We start from the raw sequence: 22500 nt of genomic DNA on the forward strand, positions 1-22500 counted from the left end.
AGTAGGTTAACAAACGCATGCAATAAGTAAGGTAAAAGTTGAATATTGTGCACAGCAGTGAAAGGAAGTTTCGATTCTCGAATAAACAGTACTCTCCTACTATACTGCAAGCGGTATGCAGCGATTGTATAGCTTGAAATGCAACGATCGCAGTACGAATTCTTATTATCATAAAACACGCGAATAAAAAGAAGAATAGAAAACGCTAACAACACCATAACTATTCACTTGAAAGAGAACCAAGACGGTATGCTAAAGTAAAAAAAAGATAGAAAAATTGATAGATAAGCATGTGAGAGCATGTTGGTAGATAAAGTTACACGCCGAGTGCGTGACTAAGTAGCACACGTGAAGTAAACGCATAGCTTGCATAATGCTGCCGCCTTGTAAACCGTGGAGCCATTCTTTTGTGATACAACTCAGCGCAGTAGAGCAAATGGTGAAAGGAAAACGTATAGTGACACGCCAAATGATCACACAACCCATAAGTAAGAAGTAGTAAAGAAGCTATCGTAACATTCCGCAATAGACAAAGAGAGCAGTAGATGTGGAAAACAGTACAAGTAGAAACGATAGACAAAGATATTCAAAGAGAAAAAGAGTATTCAGCAAAGATACGGGAAGATATACTGGCTGACTTTTTGCTTTTGCTTTGGCTCGTGTTTCAGTTTGGAAGCGTTTGCAATATATTTTTGGATCGTGTTTAGCTGTAATGCATAAAAACGGTCCATTTGCAATACCTCTTCAATGCTCTGAAAGTACACGAAAGTGAATTGATTGAGCATCAAAAGCAATAGATTAGTAGTAGATAGTGATACGAGCGATTCGAGGAAAGGTGAACGAGGGAAGAGTCGAAGATGTTTTAATGAGAAACGGAAGGAAAGGGAATTCTAATCGGATCAATGATTCGGTTCATGAGTTCTGAATTCTATATTATACCCTCTTCCAAAGGGCAGGTTTCTTGTGAGAATAGTTGTCTTTTGTCTTTTTTGTGAAATTGTTTTGAGGGGAACATCTGTCGAACAAATCTAGGCCCGAAATAGTACCTTGTTTGTGGTGTAATCGTTCAATTTGAAGATCTCATACTAGTGGGCAATGAAGAAGTTTGTAAAATGGTTAAAATTGTTGGTCTATTTATGAACATATACTGAAATACTTAAGCAAATAAGGTACGGAGTAGAAACATCGAGAAGAAATGGCACCAAAAGGCTCCGAATGTGTAAAGCATCAAAATGTAGTAAAGAAAAACCATTAAATAACCCATTCAAACTCCACCACAACAGGTAGAAAGCGCAAGGTTAACAAAGCTGGAAAAACGAGAACAAAAAAGCCACAAAACAATACAGATGTAGGAATATATCTCTTAGAAATGAAATTAAACAGCCAGCGTTTGAAAAAGAAACACGGAGAGTATCAGGAGTCAGTTGAAGGAAAAAACAAAACCAAACAAAATCATGAACTGAATGTGTAAGAGGAGAGCAGATCGGAAGTATAATAAGTATAAAAGAAATAGTAAAGAGACGAGAAAAAGAGCAAGGAATAGACAGGGTGGTTTTGCTGTAGTTGTAGCAAACAACATCAAAATCTACCAGACTTCAGAAACAAGAAAGGAAACCAAACAAAAGTTATACAAGAACAGTCATTCTTGGTTTGGTGATCAGGGAAAAAGGATATTTGTGAAAGTTTGTATAAAAAAGGAGGTGTGAGCATAAGATCTTGCTCGGTGTGCTTCAGTATCAATTGGGTTCTTTTTTACAAACGAAATAGACAACGTGTCGCATCACAACGATTACGATAGAAAGAGTTTAGTGGTAGTCTCGTTTGTGGAGTGAGCGATACGGAAAGAGGAGTAAAAAGGTGAATAAGAAACATGTATTGGAAGTGGAATGTAAAACTCGGCGAAACGAAACCGACATAATCGATCGTTTGTGATTTTGAGTGAGCACAGGTGAGTGTCGTGTGTGATCCTTAATGCTAATCGTGAACACTAGAATCTCGGTGTATGTGTGTGTTTTTATGTGTGAGAAAGAGACGTGTGAATGAGGATCAGTCAAACATAAGCACCTACCTTCGAGTCGTACCGCTTGTATTGATCCAATCCAAGGCCTTTGATCGAGCGATTCAGCACGTGGTATCATGATCCGATGTTGATCCGTATTTTTTATGCGATGAGGAATAGAATTGACCAGAACACAACTCCGGTAAGTATCATATAATAGACATTTGCTGTGTGAACTAACGATTAAAAAACAAATTGAGACATGCACTACTTCATTACATCCTGCTACAAGTTAGTAAATTTCTTAGATAAAAAAAATTGTGCATAGTGTCCGTTAGGGAAATTGGGTTTTCGAGAGAAAAGTGCGTGCAGTATTGTGTGCTATTAATCACAACAAAAACTAGTAATTCCAATACCCTCTGGTTGCTTCATTCCCGGTGTCATGCTAGTAAGGAAATCGATCGGTGTCATGAACACCTCCACGCTATCTCCGGCACCTTGTGGCGCCTGGATGGTGGCAAAGTAGCGGAACACCTTGTCCGGTGTCGAGTACTGGCGGATGCGGTTCTCATACTCAATGATCTGGATCAAATAAACGGGTAGCATAAACGAGACCGAGAGAACGGATCGTGAGCGTAATTGATACGAGACGATTGGGAAACGTAGACCACTTTGTAGTAAAACAATTACAGCAAATTAAAAGTGAAAAATGTTAAATTAAAGAACACAGAGGATGATTATGGATGATCTAGAAGTTAGATGCTAAGAACCCTATTAGATTGAAATGGTCGATCACCGCGTCTATTAGTCGATATCGATCACAACGATTACGATGGTTAATTTAACATCAAAACTAAATAACTTCTATTGGTCAATCTATTAAGAAACAAAACGAGGATAAGAAATTCTGTTTGTTAGCAGTTGGATTCATCAGACATATGGACAAACACAGAGAGACGATACACCAGAATACGAAGGACCCAGTGCCTATTAACACAGTTGCTAGGCTACCAATTAGAAGCGGAAACGATCTGAGTACGCGCGAGCTGGGCCTACGTTGCAAACAGATTGAGTAGTTTCGGGTAACATTTACCATCCGGTTGTTTCATTCCCGGTGTGATTGCACGCAGAAAGTCGTACGGTGTCATATAGACCGTGGACGATTCGCCGTGCAGCAGCTTGACGGTGGCAAAGTAACGAAAGATCTTGTCCGGCGTCGAGAACGTGCGCATTCGGTTCTCGTACTCGATGATCTAGAAACGGCAGCCAAGGGGGGCACACATTTACATAACGGCGGACGACGCCACACGGCCACGGGGACGAATGAAACGAATGCAGGCGAGAAGGGCATGTGCGTGTGTACAAGCAATTGATATTTTGCGATTTGGCAGCAGACGCGATTGAGTTTTTTTTAGTGAAATTCAAGCCAATTTCGTTTGGCCAATGGTTTCGCAGGCGACATTACAGCATGAAGATAAGAGCAAGGATCACAGGAGCGGCGAAGGTCACGTGAACAGTAGAACATGATGAAGGAACATAGAAGAAACCAAAAAAAAAACAATGGAGCATGAGTAAAATAATAAATAAGCAAAAGGTGTTGGTTCAAACCGATCAGTGTGGTCTATTTGGAGACTAAAAAACAAGAGTTGATCATCGGAGAACGGCGGATCGGAGACTCGGTTGCGCCTTCACCATGAAACCTCTCAACCATCGCTCATTACCTTGCGGTCACGGAAACCGATCTTTTCCTTACGGCTCTTCTTCCTGCCCTGTGCATCCACCTCACCGTCACCGCCTTCGCTGTCGTCCTCTTCCTGATTCAGCTCCGATGATGAAGACGACGCATCGTCCTTTTTGCCCATCTCCACTCCGGCATCCGCATCCACCTTAGGCCACCCGATCGCACTTGCCAATCTTCGTGTACGGGAATAAATAGAAAAAGCGACATCAGGCACAGGAACCACGAGGAAATCATTCCAGGGCATACTTTTTCCAATCCAGACACGATCCGACCATCATGGTGCAGATGAAAATGTAGAACAATCGCGTGTACAGCGGTTCCTTTTCGTGCTGATGGCCAAAGTTCTTGTATCCTCGGCTTTGCTGTCCTCCCCGGTGGTTGAATTCCTGCCAACTTTTCGGTTCCAGCGTCCCAGCCGAAGGCGCCAGGATAGCGGCCGCACGCTTGCCCGTTCCGAGGGTTGCTAGATAGCGCTGCTGCGCCGTGGAGAGTCCACCGGTTCTCCAAACGATGGGACACGATCCAGGCTTCACCGGCAGTAACGCACCGCTGCGATACAGCACCGTACCCCCACACACATGCCGCAGCAACCAGGCCATCCTGCCCGTTCTCCGGATCCTGCTTCAGCTAAAACCAGCACTGCACGATCTTCCGCTGCCACACGAGACGATGGACGGATCAATTAAACTCTACCCGTTACAGGGACACTGCGGACATTCTATTCCCCTTCACCTACGCTTGATAAATTCACTTTTTCCGCTCGTACGGCTGCTGGAACCACCTTCTTCAAATAATCAATTTTTTTGCAGGACAAAAATAGATCCGCCACAACCAAAACAAGAAAACGCACACACACAAACACACGCACTCCGCTAGGCTCAACCATGGCTTATAAACGTGGCAGCTATAGTCTTTTTTTAACCCGATCGGCGTTCTGACTTTTCATCGAGTTTCTGGAAAATACGCCGGCAACTTTTTTCGCGAATCATCGTCAACGGAGCTCGCCATTTTTATCGCCCGGAAGGAAATAACAACGGTCTCAGTCGTGCATTAAACGAGTAAGTAGTTTTGGCGTTAAAATTAAAGCGTCCGGCCTCTGAGAACCTCCGCGTTCTAAACCCGCATGTTTTCACGACACACCCCGGACAGGTAAACAAAAAATATGGATTGCCCGATCAACGACGCCGAGCTGGGCAAGCTGAAAACGTTCCTCACGTTTTGCCAGAAAACGCCGCAGCTGCTGAATCTGCCACAGCTGGCGTTTTTCAAAAACTTCATCGAGAGCCTCGGCGGAAAAGTGCCGGAAGGGATGCCGAATTTTGAAAACCTAGCCGGGGCCGCGACTGGAGGAGCCACCAAAACGAGCAGCAGCGCTTCGGCTCACAGCACCACCGGTGGTTCGGCAGCGGACTCCACGACGGACGCCCCGGAAGTTCCGGATTCGGATCCCGAGTCCGATCTTGAGCTGGACAACGAGGGATGCGTGGAACCGGACAGCGAAGCCGATCAGCCGATGGGAGATGCGAGCAAGGAACCCACAGAGGAGGAGTTTGATCAAGCGAACGATCTGCGTTCCCAGGCGGCCGCTGCGTACGGTGAGCAGAAGTACGACGAAGCAGTCAAACTATTCACCGAGGCCATCCAGCTCAATCCGAAGAGTGCACTGTATTACGCCAAGCGCGGTCAAGCGTATCTGAAGCTACAGAAACCGAATGCCTGCATCCGCGATTGTGATCGTGCACTCGAAATCAACCCCGACTCGGCCACAGCGTACAAGTTCCGCGGTCGCGCGAACCGTCTGCTTGGTCGGTGGGAAGAAGCTGCCAAAGATCTGCGCCAGGCGTGTAAGCTGGACTTTGATGAGGAAGCGGACGAGTGGCTGAAGGAGGTCACACCGAACGCAAAGAAAATCGAGCAGCATAAACAGAAGCAGGAGCGTCGCAGGAAGGAACGCGAATTGCGCGAACGGCAGGAGCGTGTCCGCAAGGCACAGGAAGCGAATCGTAAGGCAGCAGAAGAAGGTGCCGCCGCTGGTGGTGGTGGTCCGGGAGGAATGCCCGATTTCGGTGGTGCCGGTGCAGATATTTTCAGTGCTTTCCGCGATCCGGAAGTGTCAGCGGCCATGAAAGACATTTTTGCAAATCCGGCCAACATTTCCAAGTACACCAACAATCCCAAAATCATGAACATCATCATGAAGATGTACTCTCAGTCGGGACAGGGCGGTTTCCCTGGCTTCCCCGGTGCAGGCGGTGGTGCGGGTGGTTTCCCCGGGTTCCCGAGTGCGGCCGGTGGTGGTGGTGCCGATGCCGGTCCAGGTGCAGGAGCTGGCGGTTTCCCCGGATTCCCTGGATTCCCTAACTTTGGTGGACCTGATGCTGGAGCTGGACCAGGAGCGGGACCAGGAGCGGGAGCAGGAGCAGGAGCAGGAGCCGGTCCTCGTCCGGGTGCCGGAGCAGGTGGTAAAGGTGGCGCTCGTCTCGATGATCTAGATTAATTTCGGCCTGGCGCGACGCACGGAAGACGAGAAGCGTAGGACACCAACTGGATTTTATATTCCCCTCTCAGCACACCTAAAGCCATACCAGATTATTAGCGAGTTCCGATCTTCATCTCCAAGAAACGACGAAGCTTATGAAAACTTCCGTCGGTTAAATGCATCAGAAAGAAGAATCTGGGACGTAAGGGACAAACGAGCAGCATTTGGAACACTTCCCGTACCCTCGCTCGCATTGCTCTATATATATTGTTAATCCGTGAGTCTTGTAGAGGGCTTGAACAATAAAACAAAACTTCACTAATTAATGGAACATTTATTGCTTCTTCATCTTATGTCATACCGTCCATCACTAGCCATATCACTGATCGAAGATGTACGTCGGTTGGGGATTCATAAGGCTTGGATTGAGGACGGTCGGTGCCGGCATGCTGTAGCACATGTCGTAACCTCCCAGATCGTAGTGTGACTGCTGGGAAGGGGCCGTATGATGATATGGCAAATAGTCGGCCGAGTAGAGATTGGACGAGGTTGCGAGCTGCTGATTGGCACCCATTGACTGATGTACGTATGGTTGTTGCTGTTGATGTTGTTGTAGCTGCTGTTGCTGCTGTTGCTGCTGGTGATGGTGCTGAAGGTGATGCTGATGATGCTGCAGAGCTGAACCGTGAAGCTGCTGCTCTGGTTGCTGTTCCTGGTGGAAAAGATGTTGGTGATGTTGCGGTTGCACTTGTTGTTGCTGGTGCTGTTGCTGTTCCGGTTGTTGCTGATGGAACACGTGATGTGGTTGGTGTAGCTGCGTGAGATCATGTGCGTGATGATAGTGAGTTTGTAGCTGAGTGGGCGGCTGTTGCGGCATAAATGTTTGAGCGTAAGGCATTCCACCGTACGAAAGAGAATTATCCATCACTGACGTCGCTACGGATAGCTCGGAGCTGGCCGTACTTTCTACGGACCGGTTTTCATCTACCTCGATCATTAGATCGTCGGGCTCTACGATCGGTACCAGCGGTGCTGGCGTTGGCTTCGGAGGATCCGGCTTAGGTCGATGATGCTTCTGGATGTGTCGCGCCAGGGCCGACGATTGATTGAAACTGGTGCCACAGTCCCGGCACTTGAACGGCTTCTCACCCGTGTGTATTCTTCGGTGAGCGATCAGGTTGGAACTATTGGAGAACTGTTTGTCGCACACCTGACACTGATGCCGCTTCAATCCAATGTGTACTGTGTTTATGTGCGTTTTGAGATAGGAACGCTTGAGAAACGCCTTGTCGCAAACACTGCACACAAAGTCTTTCGTGTTGCTATGCACCTTCTCGTGGTTCGCGAGCTCCTTCGATGATCGGAAAGCTCGTTCACAGACCGTACAGACAAAGTTCCGCTCTTCAGAGTGCGTACGGAGATGTGCATGCAGATTGCCTGTCGTACGGAAGAGCTTACTGCATACCTCACACTGGAAGCGCCGCTCCGCATTGTGGGTCCGCAGGTGAACACGATAGCTGTTGGCCAAGTTAAATTTGCGCTGACAAACGGTACATTCGTAGCTCTTCTTGCTGCGATGGTGCAATCGTTTATGATTTCTCAGCTGGTCCCGGTAGTGGAACGTTTTGGCGCACATGGAACACTCCTCCGGTGTTTCCAGCAGCACACGCCCGTCCACTCCGACCTTGCGAGTTCTGCGCTTTTGGCGGAAGATTTTCACCTTTGTACTTTCGAGCCGCAGCTTCTCCTTATGCTTCACGAGTAGCTCATCCAGTTGCGATTTGTTCTTGAGCTGCGGTGCATGTCGCTTGCCCTTACTCACGCCGGTATCAACGGGTTCTTCAGTTTTCTCCGGTTCTTCCACCGGTTGGCAAACGTTGGTCTGTAATGTGCTGTCTGTTGCTACATCTTGCATGATTGGTTCGGGTTCTTCCGGCCCGAATATCTCCGACATGGCCGCATAGATATCGTCATCTTTACCGGTTATCGCTGCTTCATTAATGGACGGAAGGCTGAAACGAGGAAAGAGAAGTGATGAACCATCGCGCTAACCACTTTCCTCCCACGCTTGCTTACAGATCGGTGTTGCCCTTTGGAGCACTCGCTGGTAAATTCAAATACTGACGAAGTTTAAGATCTGCCGCTTCGCAACGGATGCGGAACTCGTACGCCATGCCCAGCTTGAAGAAGCAACCGTTACAGATCGCCTCCGGTAGCCCATCTTTTTCGTACACCTAGGAGGAGGGGATTTTTTAGCGTAAACCGATGAAATCTTTGGGTCTCGACTTTACCTCGATCCGGGTGCACCGCGTTATCATCGTCGAGGGGCTGACTGGTAGGTTGGAGGTGAACAGCGCAACCCAAGAACCACCCTGTGGCTGCTGCAAACATAAACGGCATATTTCGTTCACATCGTAGTCGCCATCGAGTTTTTGCATGGCGCGTTCTTTCAGGAAAACACAATAACTACATTCTTCTCTAGTACGACTATGGAATCTAGCTTCCTGGGCCTTCGCAAGCTACTCCAAAATTTCCAAAAATGCTTTTTCCCACTTTTTAAAACGATTTCTGAACTCGGAACGAAGAAGAAGTCGATGAAGAAGAAAATGTAAACAAACCCTTGACGCTGCGTGCGTTTATAAGCCCGCGAGTTCAATTCGAATCTCGGTAGATAACGGTTATTTAATGCCTGAACACCCATTTTCGAGAAAATCGCTATCGATAAATCGTGAAATGGTGGAAGCTATGTTGACGACGACTTACCGACAAGGAAATCCATAGCATGCGCCAAAGATTACGCCGTCCTTTTCTAGGCTATTCTGGCTGGCTGTTTCGATTGATTACCCTTTGGCCTATCTTAACTATCAGCTCTTATCGTCTCGCCACGCTGCGGAGGACAAATCAGTAGAAAATCCCACCAAAAACCCACCTGGTGCTTCGCGAGATTAGAGCCTTCCCCTTGCTACGCATTCGCTACTTTATCGCTCCAATCTTGCGCCATGACCTCACGAATGCGCTGGGTTTTCTCCGCTTCTTCGGATCGCGTACGAAATCTTGCGGATTTATCCGACCGTCAGATAGCACAGACGTCGTTATCGATAACCCTCCAGTTATAAAAAGTCGCACAGCACTCGTGGCGTTGCTAGTTTGCTCTTTATTGGGAACAAAATGAAGTCGGTTCTCGCTTTGCTGTGTCTGGTGGCGGTTGTCGCCGCTGCACCTCGTAAGTTCCATCACATTTGCCAGGCGTTTAGAGAACAATTGTGTCTCACTTTTTTCCCATTCTGCTGATCAGGCTCGGTGCAAACCAAGTACGGATTCCCGAGTGGACGCGTCGTCGGTGGTGTCAATGCCCTTCCCGGCGAGTTCCCCGCGATCGTGTCGATTCAGCGTGTGATCCTTGTTGTGAGCGTTCACGTCTGCGGTGGTACCGTGCTGAACAATTTCTGGATCTTGACGGCAGCTCACTGCATCACTGAGAATCCCGAAACGGCCACCTTCCAGATCTGGGCCGGTGCTCACGATTTCTCGGCGACGGAACCTTCCCGCCAGGTCATCACTGTCAGCAGAACCATTCCCCATCCTGAATACGTCGGTGGTGTGAACCCGTCCGATGTCGGTCTCATGCGTATGGTTACCCCGCTTACCTTCACCGATCGTGTGCAACCCACCGTCCTGCCACCGGCATCACAGACTAATCCAACTGGAGCGGTCACGTTGGCTGGCTGGGGCTCGACCAGTGCTGGTGTCCTCCCGACTACCCCCGACATCCTGCAGAAGGTCACTAAGCCACTGATAACCTTTGCCGAATGTCTGGCGGCCGCTGGCGTTGACTCGCCCCTTGGCCCAACCAACATCTGCACTGGCCCGCTGACCGGTGGTGTGTCCGCTTGCTCCGGTGACTCTGGTGGCCCACTGTACTCGATCCAGAACGGCCAGCAGGTGCAGGTCGGTATTGTATCGTGGGGATTTATCCCGTGCGGATCCGTCGGCGCCCCGTCGGTCTACGTTGGTGTGGCTAACTACCTGAACTGGATCAACGCCGAGGCCATCTAAATGGACCCCTCACTGGCCGCTGGCGTTACCAACAATACCTATAATAGCAATAAAAAGCCATACCAGCCATACCTGACCTACAAAAATACAGTTCCGACGGAATGGTTGCATAGATAACGTTGCATTTGCTGGTGGGGGCTGCCAGTATGGATAGAACCGGGTCGCAAAGTGAAAGAAAAACTTATAAATAGTAAGACACTCAATCGGCACCAGTGCACTAGTAGCAATCCGCAAGACCCATCATACCACGCAACCGTACCATGAGGTTTACCGCACTTTACGCCACCATTGTACCGTTTTTGCTTATCGTGCTTATCGCCCTTGCCGGTGGCAGTCCAACGGTCGGCCTGGGTCGGCGAGTGAAGCGCCAAAACATGGAGCAGATGAAACCTTGGATGGAGTGGGGAGTCAAATATGGAGAAATCAGTAAGTACTCAGTACAGGTAACCTTCGGTCGCAACCTTCTTAAAACATTGTGTTACTTTGCATCCGCTGCACCCGCATCCAGTGGCCACAACCGTCATCATGCCAGCAGCACAGGAAGCAGCCAGTATCGCATCGGCAGGGCGTGAAGGAGCTGGGGAAGGTGGCCAAAGCTAGCGGAGCTCCCGAATCGAACAATAGCACCCATGGAAAACGAATTCTTTCGGCATCGCTTATCATTATCTGTACTACCACTGACCCTGTCCGATAAATGCTATTAAAGTAAACCTACACGCCATTTTTTATTGTTTTGTTCATTCGTACCGTACCGCGGGCTACCCGATGGTTTATATTTGAGAATTTTGGTTAATCCAATCGATGAACGCCGAAACACGCGTAGTGATGGAGGGATTGCCTGCTTGGCCACAGGAAGACAGTTGCCACGCGATAATACCGACGATCGTGTCCTGTCCAAGAATGGTCTGAACGGCTGCACCACCAGCATCGCCACTACACGCACCGATACCACCGGTCGCTGGACCGAGACAGACGTTCCGTTCCGTCACCGGATCATTGTCTACTGCGCCGTTAACCGCAATCTGACACTCCTCGTTAGGCATGATTCCAACCTGGAACATCTGCAGATCGTTGGGCATGGTCGGTAGAAGCCCCGTCGAGGTCGCTCCCCAGCCGGAAAACTTGACCACTCCAGCCGGAATGGTCTCGGCGGTTGGCAACTGGATTGGCCGAATGTAGGCGGTAAAGCCGAATGGCGATGCCAATCGTACGGTGGCGATGTCGTACGGACTCGCAGTGCCATCGTACATGGGATGCATCGTAAAGCGCAGGACGTTGATGGTCTGTTCGGTCGGTTCGAAGGTGTTCAGCAGTATCTTACCGGCCTGTACCCGATACCGGCTGTTCTGGTTATTGAAGAAGCACTCAGCCGCGGTTAGCACGTAGAATTGGTTCAAAATGGAACCACCGCAGACGTGGTTGGCGCGGGTCAGAATCAATCGCTGGATCGATACCATCCATGGGAATTCCCCAGGGAACGCCCGGACTCCTCCAATAATTCGACGTTCTTTAACCGCATCGTTAGCTATATTTCGCACACCGTAGTGGAAACACAAGATGTCAGGAATTGGTGGTTGGGATTTAAACAGAGGGAATACGCACCGTTCACTGCTCCTGCTATTAACGCAACCACAAGGAGCACAAGCGTCCGGGAGAAGAAACGCATCTTCGAAATCCAATATTGTTTCCGTCGACCTCCAAAATGTTTCGAATTAAACTGCATCAATCTGCCCATTAGGTAGGGTATAATATATCACTTAATCCCGCACGCGTAGGACTATCTTATCATTGCGGAGAAGGAACGATCGATTGTGTCAGCTTGGAGACACAATCGCCGGAAGGAGCATCGCCTGATACGCCGATAAGATTAACCGTGATTAATGCAGTGTTTGGATTGCTGGATCCGTTTGCATTAGACGTAGTAAATTGACGAGAGACACGGTAACATATCGACCAGTCTTTCGATGATATTCTGCCACCCTGCAACACCAATACACCGATGAAACGAACATACTTGCGACAATCATAGATTTCATTTATTGTTTCTTCATGAGGCGAAAAGCGGACACTTACAGGACCGAGTTCGCCTGGATCCAGTCGGAGAACGCAGACACTCGGGTGTAGATGGACGGTACGTTGATACCGCCACAGGGCAGAATATTCCACGTGATGATACCAACCTGCAGGAACGCATTGTTGGGCTGCTCCTGGACGGCCGCTCCTCCAGCATCACCGGTACACGTCGAGATGCCGCCAGTCAGTGGACCCGTGCAGAAGTTACGCTCATCGAACGGACCACCGGGTCCACCGAGAACCGAGACACACTGATCGAAGCCAAGAATCGGCACGAAAACCTTCTGCAGCGTGTTGGAGAAATTGTTGCCCGGCAGGATGCTCGTACTGGACGAACCCCAACCACCGATTCGGACAACACCGGTCGCTGCCTGATTGAGCGGTGGCAGTGTAATCGGACCAACCAAGTTGTTAAACAGGAATGCTGAGGTGGCACGGACCTAGGGGGCATAAGATTGTTGTAGTGAGCATTAGTTTCGATAAGCTCTTCACAGCTCTTCACAGCTCTACTCCGTGCGATACGTACAACAGCTACGTCGGAAGAGCTCGCACCACCTTCATAGTTCGGATGCGTGCGGATCCACAGGACGGTCAGCACTTGTTGCGTATCGGCATCCTGATCGATCCGTAGATTACCGGCAACAATGTCGTAGCGAGCATCCAGATCGGTCCCGAAACAGGATGCCGCGGTTAGTACGTGCTGTTGGTTGATGATACTGCCGCCGCAGATGTGCGTCCTGGTGGTCAGGAAGGCACGCCGGATCGACACCTGATACGGCAGCTCGCCAGGTAGCGCCTCCAGCCCACCAAAGATGCGACGGTCTGATGGTACCGGAAATAGTTGGAGACACAACGCATAAAGACAGCCCCTCGCAAAGGCCCCTCCACCCCCGACAAATCCTTACCCGGTGCCGCTTCGGCGACAAGGATCAAAGCGACAATCCACAGGACGACCGTGAGTGGTTTCATGTTGATGACAAACTCTAATGAAGTGGCACGCACCGTGGTATAACCAGGTTTTTACTCTTCCCACCTCGATATCTAATCAAAAATATTATTTATATTCTTTGGTTGTAGGTAGGCACACCTGTTCGTCCATCGACACATACTAATCTGCGTCACGTTCGGCATTTGCTTTATCACTGCGTTAATTGAGCGGTGCGATAGCGCCCAAGATCCAATCCAGGTGTGGCGATACTAGAATGTGTACGGCACGACCGTCGCATGGCGCCACCGTCCAAGAAACAATGGCCACCAGATTGTACGGCTGCAAATCAGTAGCAATCATAACTGGTCCGCCGGGATCAACCGTGGCCGGGTTATCGGTGCAGATGTTCGAGGTGTCGAGATAATCGGCAAGAGCTGGTCCCAGGCGCCGTTGACATTCGTACCACGGTAGTATCTGCACTTCGGTCGTCTTTGCGGTGGTTTTTGTGAAATATAGAGGTTGCGGAAATTAATCGAAACTAATGGTCCGAGAATTTATATGCTTTTATTTTACTATTCTCAGTGCTAGCTGCCGCACCTTCAACCGCATCGAATCGGATTCGTTCTAAATGTTTACCTGAACTGGAGGATTCCACCAAACCGGTTCCGCACCTGAGTGAACTCGTTCATAGCTCGCAATAATGGCTTTCGGAGTGGCGCCCGCCGGAAGTAGCACACTATTGGGCACCGGAATCGGTTGAACGTAGCTCGTAAAATTGAGTGCTCTCCTCGGCATCAGCTGAGATGGCGCGAAGGATAGAAAGGGAACGGAGGTACGTGATCACATCGCAAGTCAAACACGGACACTCCCCGGTACCTACCAGGGCTAAATCGTTACCACCGGTTGGGCGGATGATGTACGCTGGATGCAGCACTACCGTAGCCACGGTCCGGTACATGCGGACACCGCATACAATAGAGAGTGTATCGAGTTTCGGCTCACAGTCCTGGACACAGTGCCCGGAAGTTAACAACCAGCTCGGGTTCAATATGGTAGCACTACAACGATGCACTCCCAGATACCGTACGGAGCACATGTACGGTAGATCGTTCGCAGGCTTCGATGGCAGACCATTTTCGGATGCTGTTTCGTCACTCGTGAAAAAGTGAAATCCTCCTTTTGGAGTGGTGTGAAGAGAGGTTCAGGAGAATGTCGGCTTCCGGTGCCTCGGACGAAATCGGGCTCCCAATCTTCCGTTGAACTTACCTTCGAGCTGACCGAACAAAGAACAAAGCAGTACCGTAACCATAACGCTCGGTGCCCATCGTTTGAACATGTTTATTCATTTGCACAGCAACGCACTTGCACTACTGAACGGAGTGACGCTTTCGCAAAACCATGACAGTCACCGTGCCCTGCACTTGCAATTCCAGCCTCACGCTGAACACGCAAACGAACGTCCATTGAAGGGCAAAAATGGAGTGGAAATTGCGCCATCCATCAGGGTGCTGGTTAATAACGCTGGGGCTGCCTGTGAGGCTGGCGCTCTTCACTGCTTTCGATTGAATCACTGTTGTCGTTGGAGTTGGAATTATCGCCAACAACACGCTAGTGGAAATGGACACAATTTACCGTCGATTAGCACCAATTACTGGGACAGTTCTCTTTCATCCACCGGTAACATTACCTTGAGTAAATTTTTCACGAGCTGCCGAGAAGCCGGTGCGTTCGTTGGCTGCAGAATATCGTTGTACGGAGCAGAGTCTGGTGGGAGAACCGATGAAAAATCAGTGAGATGCACAAGGCATGCCAACGAAAGCATCTAACCAACGCTGCTTAGCTGGAACAGCAGCACAACGACGGCCAGCAGGGCACACAGAAAGCGCTTCAGGCTATACATTTCTTACTTCAATTATCACTGGTAGAAGAACCTTCTTGGACAACACCTTTTCACGGAATGATGCCCCCGTGCATCAGTTCGTATGTCGTTCGTTATGAAAAACGGCAAATTGTTGACGTAAATACAACGAGAAAACGGCGGAAGAGATAGCGAAGCACCCGGTGTTTTGATTTCAATTCAACAACCTCCTGTTAGGAGTGGAGTACGGTCAGTGCCAGCAAAGGTTATCACTTTTGGCACACATTAGTAAGCCACGCTTTTCGATTGAATTCTATCATCTCTGCTACGAGAATGGCATAAGTAGGCAATTGTATGCGCAGCGATTTTTGTTGATTTGCGACGAAACACATTGTGACCTTCAGTTGGAATGGGCCTGATTTCAAACTTTATTTTTATCTCTTTTCGAATACATCGATCGCGTTAGGACCATTGATTTGTCATATTATGCTGGTCTAATGAGAAATCGCGCTCGCGTCACAGAAAGTAATTTATCATAGCTTACAACTAGTAAGATGGTGGCAGTGACAACTTGGCAGTGGCAGTGTAGCATGTCAGCATGTTGAGTACTACAGTTAACTGTTCGGTGGAACTCCATTCGTCCACATGTCGCCGAGGTTTACACTTTGTTCGCTTTGACCGCCGCCTTGTTCAGCTTGTGCATCTGTTTCAGCAAGTTTTTGATCGCTTCCTTCGCTTCCTTCTCCGACGAAATCGATTCGTCCGAGTTGGAGTTGCTCTCACTGCTGATCGAGTCCACCTTTGACCGCGGTTTGGCCGTGATGTCATTCCGCAGCTCCTCGTCGCTGCTCGACTCCGACGAAAATCTTACCGGGCGATTCAGTTCCTGGAAATGGTGACACAAGACGAATCGTTAATTTACAAATACCACGAGTCGAAATGTGACGTTCATTGTGCTACCTGAATCAGTTTCCCGCGGGAAGTACGGCCAGCACTTTCCTGGAGAGCGGCAGCCAGCTCGGGGCTGAGCGATCCCAACGGTTGATTGTCATGCCGAATGTAGACGGGGACGTAGCCACCCTTTTTAAGATAGTCTTTATGCTTATCGGGAAGGGCATCTGAATGGCGAAAAACAGCAAACGCTTTAATGCTTTCAGCACTCCTCGTCCTACCAAAGCATCTTAACCATCGCAATGGCATTTTTCGGAACAGAAATCATTTCGCTCGCACCGCAATGAGTCATTAGAACCACGGTGCAGTACTTTATTGGGAATGTTTCGGAATCAGCAATCCGCTGGGGATTCTGCTGTGGTTAGTACAGGGTGGTGGTTTCGCGATAACGAAATAAATAACATCGATTTGTGCACGCTCGCACAGGTAACTGTGCCGGTTAGTGTGTAACTGTGTCATCTGGTACAGATGAGAAGGCATTAAGCAGCTTTCCGTTCCACCACCTTAAGCTGCCGGTTGGGCTACAGGCTCGGCTGCAGGTTTAGCGGCCGGTTCCGCTGCCGGCTTCGGGACGGCCGATCCCGCCAGCAGTATCTTGTGCTCATCCGATGCCGAATGTGAGTTCGAGGCCACCAAGCTCGAGGAATGATCAGCGACACCATGATCAGCTTGCAGTGCCTACAGACAGGATGGGAAGAAGGGCGCACGGTCATCATAGCGTCAGCTGTTCGTCGCCGTTTGGTCGATCAATCATCAATCTTCACCACCGTGACTTACTTGAGCCAGCTCGGAGCGACTGACGCGACCTACTGACTCCTGGAAGGCGGCCGCCAGCTCCGGATTAATGTCTGCCAACGGTTGATCACCGACGCGGATGTACACGGGCACGTAGCCTTCGCGTGGTTCCAGCACCTGATAGCGTGGAGCGGCGTCTGTCAGGAGAACGGTACTATCGTAAGTTCGCTTTCCCAGACTGTCATACATCAACCTCTCTCCAACGACAAAAATTGTTTTACCAACCTTTTTTCATCCCATTTTAATGTTCCCGGAAGATTTTACAAATTAGCAACATGCAGATCATATGTTTGTGTGTTAGGTGTGTGTGTGTGTGAGTGTATGTGATTATATGAAGTAAAGATACAGTGTTCTAAAGGAAATCATGCAGAGGTGAAAGATCGCGAAGAAATAATTAATCATCTACCACAAGAACACTTCATCCGGATGAGATCATCACCACAGCTGGCATCCACAAGCCGCTTGACAGCAAAATAAGGCATGCTTTGATGTATACACAAAAAGGAAATCCAAGAACTCCGTTGAAGAATTCTTCATCAAAGTAGTTTCGCCAGCGAGCGACTTCCACCGTGGCTACCATCATCCCGATATCTATTTATTCTTCCCCTAATGACGATAATGATGATCACTATAATGATGATGACGAACGGTCATTTCAGTCACTTTGTATCGGAGCTTCTGCGGCCGATCAGCCGTAGATGCTGCTGCTGGGCGCTTCCATGTGCTTCCATTAATGTGCGCGGGCCATAGCGAAACCGTTTAGCTACGCCAGCGAGCCTAGGCATTGATGCCCGACCCGACACAGAAATTGATGGGATTGTTTTGGGACATTAACGCCCGACGGTCACTAACGGTTGCTAAATTGTTGCAATTCTCTCAAGCGGATCAAGCGGATGAACCAGACTGCCATCCAACGACACTAGAGCTACGTTGCTTCAATATCCTAAGGCAAGATCCAGTTTGTCCTTCATTAGATCTGACAATCTGACCTCACCACTTGTGCCTGCATTTCCTGCCTCAGTCGTTCGTTCCGGCAATGGCTGCTTACTCACAAACAGCTTCGATCGTAATCAATCAACAAACCGGTACGAGTGCTCCGGGGCCTTCCCTATTTAAATCTCTCTCTCTCTCTTTGGTCCGCCCTTATTTGAATACAAAACTAAGTCACATGCGCCAGATTAGCGAGGTAAAAAAGTTTCCCTGGTGGCTCGTGGCCCTCGATACAGAAACTCGTTCCAGTAACTCGTCTGGGCGGTGGTGGCGTCGTCGGCGGCGGCGGTTAGAACGCGTTCTAGCCGAGCACCTCGCCGGAATGCAATGTCTCGTTCTCGATTTCCTACGGCGCATATCCACGGAAGGGGGTGGGAAAGAAAAGGGAAACTACAAATAATAATACTACTACTAAGCAGCTGCCAACCAACCTGTTTTAGCGGCGCGGCCCAAGCCCAGAGGGTGGCAGCAAATGCGCAAATAGTTGCGCGTACAGCCCCGGCACATGGCACGAGGGACACTTTTGTCGTCGTGTGTCGTTTGGTATTGCGATCTCGTATGCACCTTGGCGTGCATACACACAAACACGAGCCCACGGAGGGTTCCAGGTGACATTGAACCACCACCTCGAGCCGTCGACCGGCGACCGTGTGGTTGCAGTTTTGCATTCTGATGACCACCACACTAAACGGTGGACCAATTTCTAAGTTTGCACTCTTTTTTGAGGCGTGCTAGAGCAGAGTGCTTAGATGTGGCTCTGCGTGAGCTGAAAACCGGAGCATTCCTGGACGGAAGCGTAGGCTTCGAATTCTTGTGACAAATAAATAAACAAAAAAACCGAAAAGAAAACCGAACCGTCGCAAAAATGCATGCAAATACCGGTGCGTCATACGGTACCGGGCGCCACAGGCACCGTGGCCACTGCGTCGTCCGTGCCGTGCCGTGGCGCAGTTTAACGCCACCATTAGCGTGCGGTCCGGTCGTGGTTGGAACCGGTTATTTTTTTTTTTAGTTTGGATGATCGAATTAACGAGCTCTCAGCGGCTCGTATCGCCGCTGGAACTGACTCCGAGAGGCGGAACGGAGCGAGCGACCCGTGCCCGATGGCATGCTGGTTCGCCAGAACCGCCGCCCCCCCTCCCGGGGCCTCTTTCTTCTGCCTCGCGATAACACCGACCGAGGACGGGACGGGACGACGATAAGTATGGCAGCATTAAAATGAAAAATGAATCAGATTCACACGAGCCAGCGGAGATAGCGGTTCCGATCCGTGTCTCTTATCTTGTTTCAGCTCCATCATCCGGTGACCTTTGCTTGCATCCCCTCCCCCCATCCTCCTTTCCCCCGGGGCTAAGATTTCCGCCAGATTAGCATCGGATTAGCGCCAACGAAGATCACCTTTCTAATGCTCTTATCTCTGTTTTAAGGAGCTTCTCCTGATTTGCTGTTAGTGAGGGCTTTTCTGAAAGTCGCACCCAAGCACGAGGGATCCCTTTTCCGGCTCCGAACCCGGTGCCGGCTTCTGCCAATGTCAATGACACATCTTCACACCGGTGCAGTTTGATTGGATTCTCTTCGAAAGCGCAGCATTTGTGCAGCTTCCCCGGGGGGCGCCCGGGAGCTCTTTACGCGCCCAACCTTCGTCGTCTCGATGCCTGCCGTTCCGTTGCGACCCGGGCTGTGACCGTGGCCATGGCCACCGTGAACCGATGCTGCAAAGCTATGTTGCTAATTATTCTACCGTTTCGTTTTAATGCCACTTCGTGACGCGAAGCGAAGCGCCTGACCGGCAGCTCATCCCGAGCCGGCCGAGGTTAATGCGTTCGAAGGCGGGGAAAGGCAAAACGAAGAGAACCAGACAACGACAGTGAAACAGGGAGAGCAGCCAGTGGGCGAAAAGCATCGGCATAGGGGTGGGATTTATTTTATTTCGTATTTTTATGTTTCAATAACTTTCGAGCGACCGCGAGAACGCGAAAAGAAGTCGGAAAGGAGTCAGAAAGCCAGCAGCCAGCAAGCTACAGAACCCATCCCGTCGTGGGTCATCACCGTGGTGGAAAATGGTCGAGGGAGAAGATTGCAGCCTCTCTGCAGTAGCAGTAGCAGCAGAACCGCTGATGATGGTGGTGCCTCTCGAGAGCTTAATGGGTGCGGCGAAAGCGTAGCCTTTGTTAGATAATTGGCAGAAATTGGCAAAGCATCTACTTAAGGTTTGCTGCGAAAACACTTCGCAGAATCATTTCAACATTCGTTCTGACAGCCACCGCCGGTACCGGCTCCTGGTGGTGCTGCTGTTGCCGACCACCAAGGCAGGCGAACATTCTTCGGGTGAAAAGTTGCTTCACCGCTTTCGGTGGCTTCGCAGCTTGTTCTGCGTGGATCTCTTGGTGTTCTGGCTACGCTTTTGTGTTTGTTTCGCATTCCATTTTGTCGATGTTTTCGGCAAATTATTTCGAGACACCGAAACGGTGCTCAACGCCGGTGGTTTCCTCGGTGAAATACCGTTGTTTCAGGAGGTTTTGCATTCGATTATGACGAAACGACGGTAGATCATGGCGAATATTGAATCTGATAACCGTCTCCGTTAGTAATTTATGCATCGAGTCACTTTATTCCGTTCAGCTCGTTTAACTGTGCGCTTTAATCGATTAACGAGCTGCCATGGCCCTAGGAAGGGGGCAAGGCTATCGACTTATCGACTAACCGACGTTAATAGCCGTTCGCTTTTCTCGAGCAAGTGTCGGCACCTACTCATTACTTATGGGTTCGAACAAACAGGAAACACGTTGTTTTTTTTTCTTAAAATACCACCATCGGCCTGGGCATCGGGGGCCACATTTGTGGCGCTCTTGTGCCCGTCACGATCCGCAATCCATCGTGCATGAGCAACGATTCGGCATCAGCATGATTCGCCAGTTGTTGTGTGCAGCACAACATGACGCTACCCGTGAAGGTGTGTTCGGACACGAATTATGAATCACCGAATCTCCGCGGCCCCCCGGATGTGGTGGTCGGTCGATCGGCGCGATTTGCACCGGAGCAGCCCGTCTACACGGAATGACCTTGCCGTCGGTCCAACTAAAACTGATTATTCTGCTTTAATAGCGTCATTGGTACACCCCGATCACCGAATCGTTGCTGTAAGGGTGAACGGTTTAAAGCATCAAATCGCTGATGCGCGCTCGATATACGTAGCTACAGTCGTAAATCGACAAAAGGTATTAAAGCAGAGCAGCGTGAATTCAATAGACCTCAACGCCGCGTCCGCATGCGTCCATTCAGAGCCATCTTTGATCGCTGTTTAGTGTCGGAAAAAGGGGCCGCAGAGGAATATGAACCATGAGCTCGTGGCATTGTTTAGTGATTCATTGCAGGAACATTACATTTTATGATAACATACGAGCTGTCACAGCACAATCTGTTGCAGACTGCACCATGCTTTGGTGGACCGATATGAATGTCTAACTTTCAACTTCTTTGTTGGATCTCATCCTAACTTGTCTCAACATGCGCTGTTACCAGTAACAATCTTTGAAAAAGAGAATAAACATTCACAATGAACGATGGAAAGATGGAAGTTAGACCATCTATAATGGTAGTTTGCAGAGGAGTCAATCTTGGAACTTGCGTGGAAATGTATGTGGATGATTTACAGATGGATCAAAAGAAATTCTATATGATATGTGTGCTTTTGTGTCGAGTAAAATCATGTCAGTGAGTAAGAGTGTAGGAAAGAAGGACGTTTGCTTTTCTGATGATCTACTGGGCTAAGTTTGCTAATTTATGAAGTCATCCCGCGGTGCTAAGGAGGATGATGATGCACGCCTAGCTATTCACACAACACTTTATACATCCTTTATATACATATGGCACATACACAGTAGAAATACACTTGCTACACACCGATAGATCGAGACGAACTACGAGCTACGTAGAGGGTACAGAAGAGTGGTACATGCAGATAGAGATCATGCAAAAGTATAGACACAGTGACAGAGACAGAGTGGAATGGTGATTGGTTAACGAAAGGAAACAGTACGGTACGATTAGGGGCCTGTAGAGACGGGGTCTTCTCACTCACCTCCTGCATGAATCATGAGGACGACCACGACCAAGCAGCTCAGGACGGTTAACTTCATCATTTTACGGGGGGCACGAAATTCCACACGAAACTCCTCCAAATGCGGATCAATCAACGATTCGTTTCCTTTCCGAAGGCTTTCAGGCACACAAACACACTCGCTCGCGTCGTCGTCGTGAAATCTACGAGTCACTTGGTTGCACCACACACACACTCACATACACACAAGCACGTTGTCGTATGTCACAGAAAGGATGCCCCGGCGGTGGAGTTGAGACAGAGAGACAGCGGCAGGACCGTCCGGTTCGCTGGAGAGCTTACGAGTAAATGGTCAGCCGCGATCTCGGGACCGCTGGTTTTAAGAACGCGAACGCGAGTTGCCGGCGAGTTGTCCGCGCTCCGAAGCCGGTCCCTTGCGGGGCCAACGAGCAAGACGGAACGATCGAACCGGAGCGTGAGCGTGAGCGAGCTTATGTGAAGGGGGTGCTGGCAGGCAGACAGACAGCCAGGCAAGTGGCAGGGTGGAGAACTGCTCCGCCAGGAACGCTC

General features: G+C 49.5%; 7 protein-coding genes across 12 annotated transcripts in view; 2 read left to right on the forward strand and 5 right to left on the reverse strand.

Annotated features, from left to right (window-relative positions):
* LOC125952837 (calcium uptake protein 1 homolog, mitochondrial-like) overlaps positions 1 to 4567 on the reverse strand; it is an 18504-nt gene extending 13937 nt beyond the window's left edge. Inside the window, exons 1-5 of one of the 5 annotated variants that reach the window (XM_049682569.1) lie at positions 4477 to 4567; positions 3987 to 4394; positions 3721 to 3913; positions 2416 to 2581; positions 2069 to 2106 (exon numbers count right to left, since the gene is read on the reverse strand). In XM_049682569.1, the coding sequence (XP_049538526.1) occupies positions 2069 to 2106; positions 2416 to 2581; positions 3721 to 3913; positions 3987 to 4339 (750 nt within the window). In that variant the 5' untranslated portion in view covers positions 4340 to 4394; positions 4477 to 4567. Of the gene's footprint in view, positions 1 to 2068; positions 2107 to 2415; positions 2582 to 3092; positions 3253 to 3720; positions 3914 to 3986 lie in introns of all 5 variants that reach the window. The other 4 variants (XM_049682568.1, XM_049682571.1, XM_049682570.1 and 1 more) reach the window with 4 other exon arrangements.
* Positions 4568 to 4661: 94 nt separating this feature from the next.
* Positions 4662 to 6566, forward strand: LOC125952845 (hsc70-interacting protein 1-like). Its single transcript, XM_049682580.1, has 2 exons — positions 4662 to 4798; positions 4890 to 6566. Exon 2 carries the CDS (start codon positions 4903 to 4905, stop codon positions 6235 to 6237), a length of 1335 nt encoding a protein of 444 aa, XP_049538537.1. The 5' UTR covers positions 4662 to 4798; positions 4890 to 4902; the 3' UTR covers positions 6238 to 6566.
* LOC125952835 (zinc finger and BTB domain-containing protein 24-like) lies at positions 6527 to 8779 on the reverse strand. Its single transcript, XM_049682565.1, has 3 exons — positions 8511 to 8779; positions 8296 to 8453; positions 6527 to 8231 (listed from the first exon to the last, which is right to left on the reverse strand). Exons 1-3 carry the CDS (start codon positions 8655 to 8657, stop codon positions 6599 to 6601), a joined length of 1938 nt encoding a protein of 645 aa, XP_049538522.1. The 5' UTR covers positions 8658 to 8779; the 3' UTR covers positions 6527 to 6598.
* A 608-nt stretch (positions 8780 to 9387) lies between these two features.
* Positions 9388 to 10275, forward strand: LOC125952854 (trypsin-1-like). The gene is made up of 2 exons (XM_049682590.1): positions 9388 to 9442; positions 9515 to 10275. Exons 1-2 carry the CDS (start codon positions 9388 to 9390, stop codon positions 10273 to 10275), a joined length of 816 nt encoding a protein of 271 aa, XP_049538547.1.
* Positions 10276 to 11045: 770 nt separating this feature from the next.
* LOC125952852 (trypsin-1-like) lies at positions 11046 to 12010 on the reverse strand. Its single transcript, XM_049682586.1, has 2 exons — positions 11878 to 12010; positions 11046 to 11800 (listed from the first exon to the last, which is right to left on the reverse strand). Exons 1-2 carry the CDS (start codon positions 12008 to 12010, stop codon positions 11046 to 11048), a joined length of 888 nt encoding a protein of 295 aa, XP_049538543.1.
* A 288-nt stretch (positions 12011 to 12298) lies between these two features.
* Positions 12299 to 15785, reverse strand: LOC125952853 (trypsin-1-like). 2 transcript variants are annotated; one of them, XM_049682587.1, is made up of 8 exons: positions 15104 to 15785; positions 14964 to 15040; positions 14543 to 14884; positions 14157 to 14452; positions 13913 to 14074; positions 13254 to 13765; positions 12875 to 13170; positions 12299 to 12788 (listed from the first exon to the last, which is right to left on the reverse strand). In XM_049682587.1, exons 6-8 carry the CDS (start codon positions 13315 to 13317, stop codon positions 12345 to 12347), a joined length of 804 nt encoding a protein of 267 aa, XP_049538544.1. In that variant the 5' UTR covers positions 13318 to 13765; positions 13913 to 14074; positions 14157 to 14452; positions 14543 to 14884; positions 14964 to 15040; positions 15104 to 15785; the 3' UTR covers positions 12299 to 12344. The 2 variants fall into 2 exon arrangements, with proteins under 2 accessions (XP_049538544.1, XP_049538545.1); XM_049682588.1 differs by having other exon boundaries at positions 14157 to 14884.
* Positions 15786 to 16373: 588 nt separating this feature from the next.
* Positions 16374 to 22299, reverse strand: LOC125952861 (uncharacterized). The gene is made up of 3 exons (XM_049682601.1): positions 21952 to 22299; positions 16863 to 17017; positions 16374 to 16763 (listed from the first exon to the last, which is right to left on the reverse strand). Exons 1-3 carry the CDS (start codon positions 22010 to 22012, stop codon positions 16590 to 16592), a joined length of 390 nt encoding a protein of 129 aa, XP_049538558.1. The 5' UTR covers positions 22013 to 22299; the 3' UTR covers positions 16374 to 16589.
* Positions 22300 to 22500: the final 201 nt, after the last annotated feature.

This window comes from Anopheles darlingi, chromosome 2, assembly GCF_943734745.1.
Source record: "Anopheles darlingi chromosome 2, idAnoDarlMG_H_01, whole genome shotgun sequence".
In the NCBI taxonomy this organism is placed as follows: Eukaryota; Metazoa; Arthropoda; class Insecta; order Diptera; family Culicidae; genus Anopheles; species Anopheles darlingi.

Excerpts from the sequence above, each read along its gene's own strand:
- LOC125952845 (XM_049682580.1), top strand. The coding sequence starts at position 4,903 with ATGGATTGCCCGATCAACGACGCCGAGCTGGGCAAGCTGAAAACGTTC.
- LOC125952835 (XM_049682565.1), bottom strand. The coding sequence starts at position 8,657 with ATGCAAAAACTCGATGGCGACTACGATGTGAACGAAATATGCCGTTTA. Across the intron at positions 8,454-8,510 it reads CGCGGTGCACCCGGATCGAG|GTGTACGAAAAAGATGGGCT; the intron begins GTAAAGTCGAGA and ends CCCTCCTCCTAG. Across the intron at positions 8,232-8,295 it reads CCAAAGGGCAACACCGATCT|CCTTCCGTCCATTAATGAAG; the intron begins GTAAGCAAGCGT and ends TCCTCGTTTCAG.
- LOC125952854 (XM_049682590.1), top strand. The coding sequence starts at position 9,388 with ATGAAGTCGGTTCTCGCTTTGCTGTGTCTGGTGGCGGTTGTCGCCGCT. Across the intron at positions 9,443-9,514 it reads GGTTGTCGCCGCTGCACCTC|GCTCGGTGCAAACCAAGTAC; the intron begins GTAAGTTCCATC and ends TCTGCTGATCAG.
- LOC125952852 (XM_049682586.1), bottom strand. The coding sequence starts at position 12,010 with ATGGGCAGATTGATGCAGTTTAATTCGAAACATTTTGGAGGTCGACGG. Across the intron at positions 11,801-11,877 it reads AATAGCAGGAGCAGTGAACG|CTAACGATGCGGTTAAAGAA; the intron begins GTGCGTATTCCC and ends TGCGAAATATAG.
- LOC125952853 (XM_049682587.1), bottom strand. The coding sequence starts at position 13,317 with ATGAAACCACTCACGGTCGTCCTGTGGATTGTCGCTTTGATCCTTGTC. Across the intron at positions 13,171-13,253 it reads TGTCGCCGAAGCGGCACCGG|ACCGTCGCATCTTTGGTGGG; the intron begins GTAAGGATTTGT and ends CGGTACCATCAG. Across the intron at positions 12,789-12,874 it reads GCTCTTCCGACGTAGCTGTT|GTCCGTGCCACCTCAGCATT; the intron begins GTACGTATCGCA and ends TATGCCCCCTAG.
- LOC125952861 (XM_049682601.1), bottom strand. The coding sequence starts at position 22,012 with ATGATGAAGTTAACCGTCCTGAGCTGCTTGGTCGTGGTCGTCCTCATG. Across the intron at positions 17,018-21,951 it reads CCTCATGATTCATGCAGGAG|ACGCCGCTCCACGCTATCAG; the intron begins GTGAGTGAGAAG and ends TTCTCCTGACAG. Across the intron at positions 16,764-16,862 it reads GTCGCTCCGAGCTGGCTCAA|GCACTGCAAGCTGATCATGG; the intron begins GTAAGTCACGGT and ends TCCTGTCTGTAG.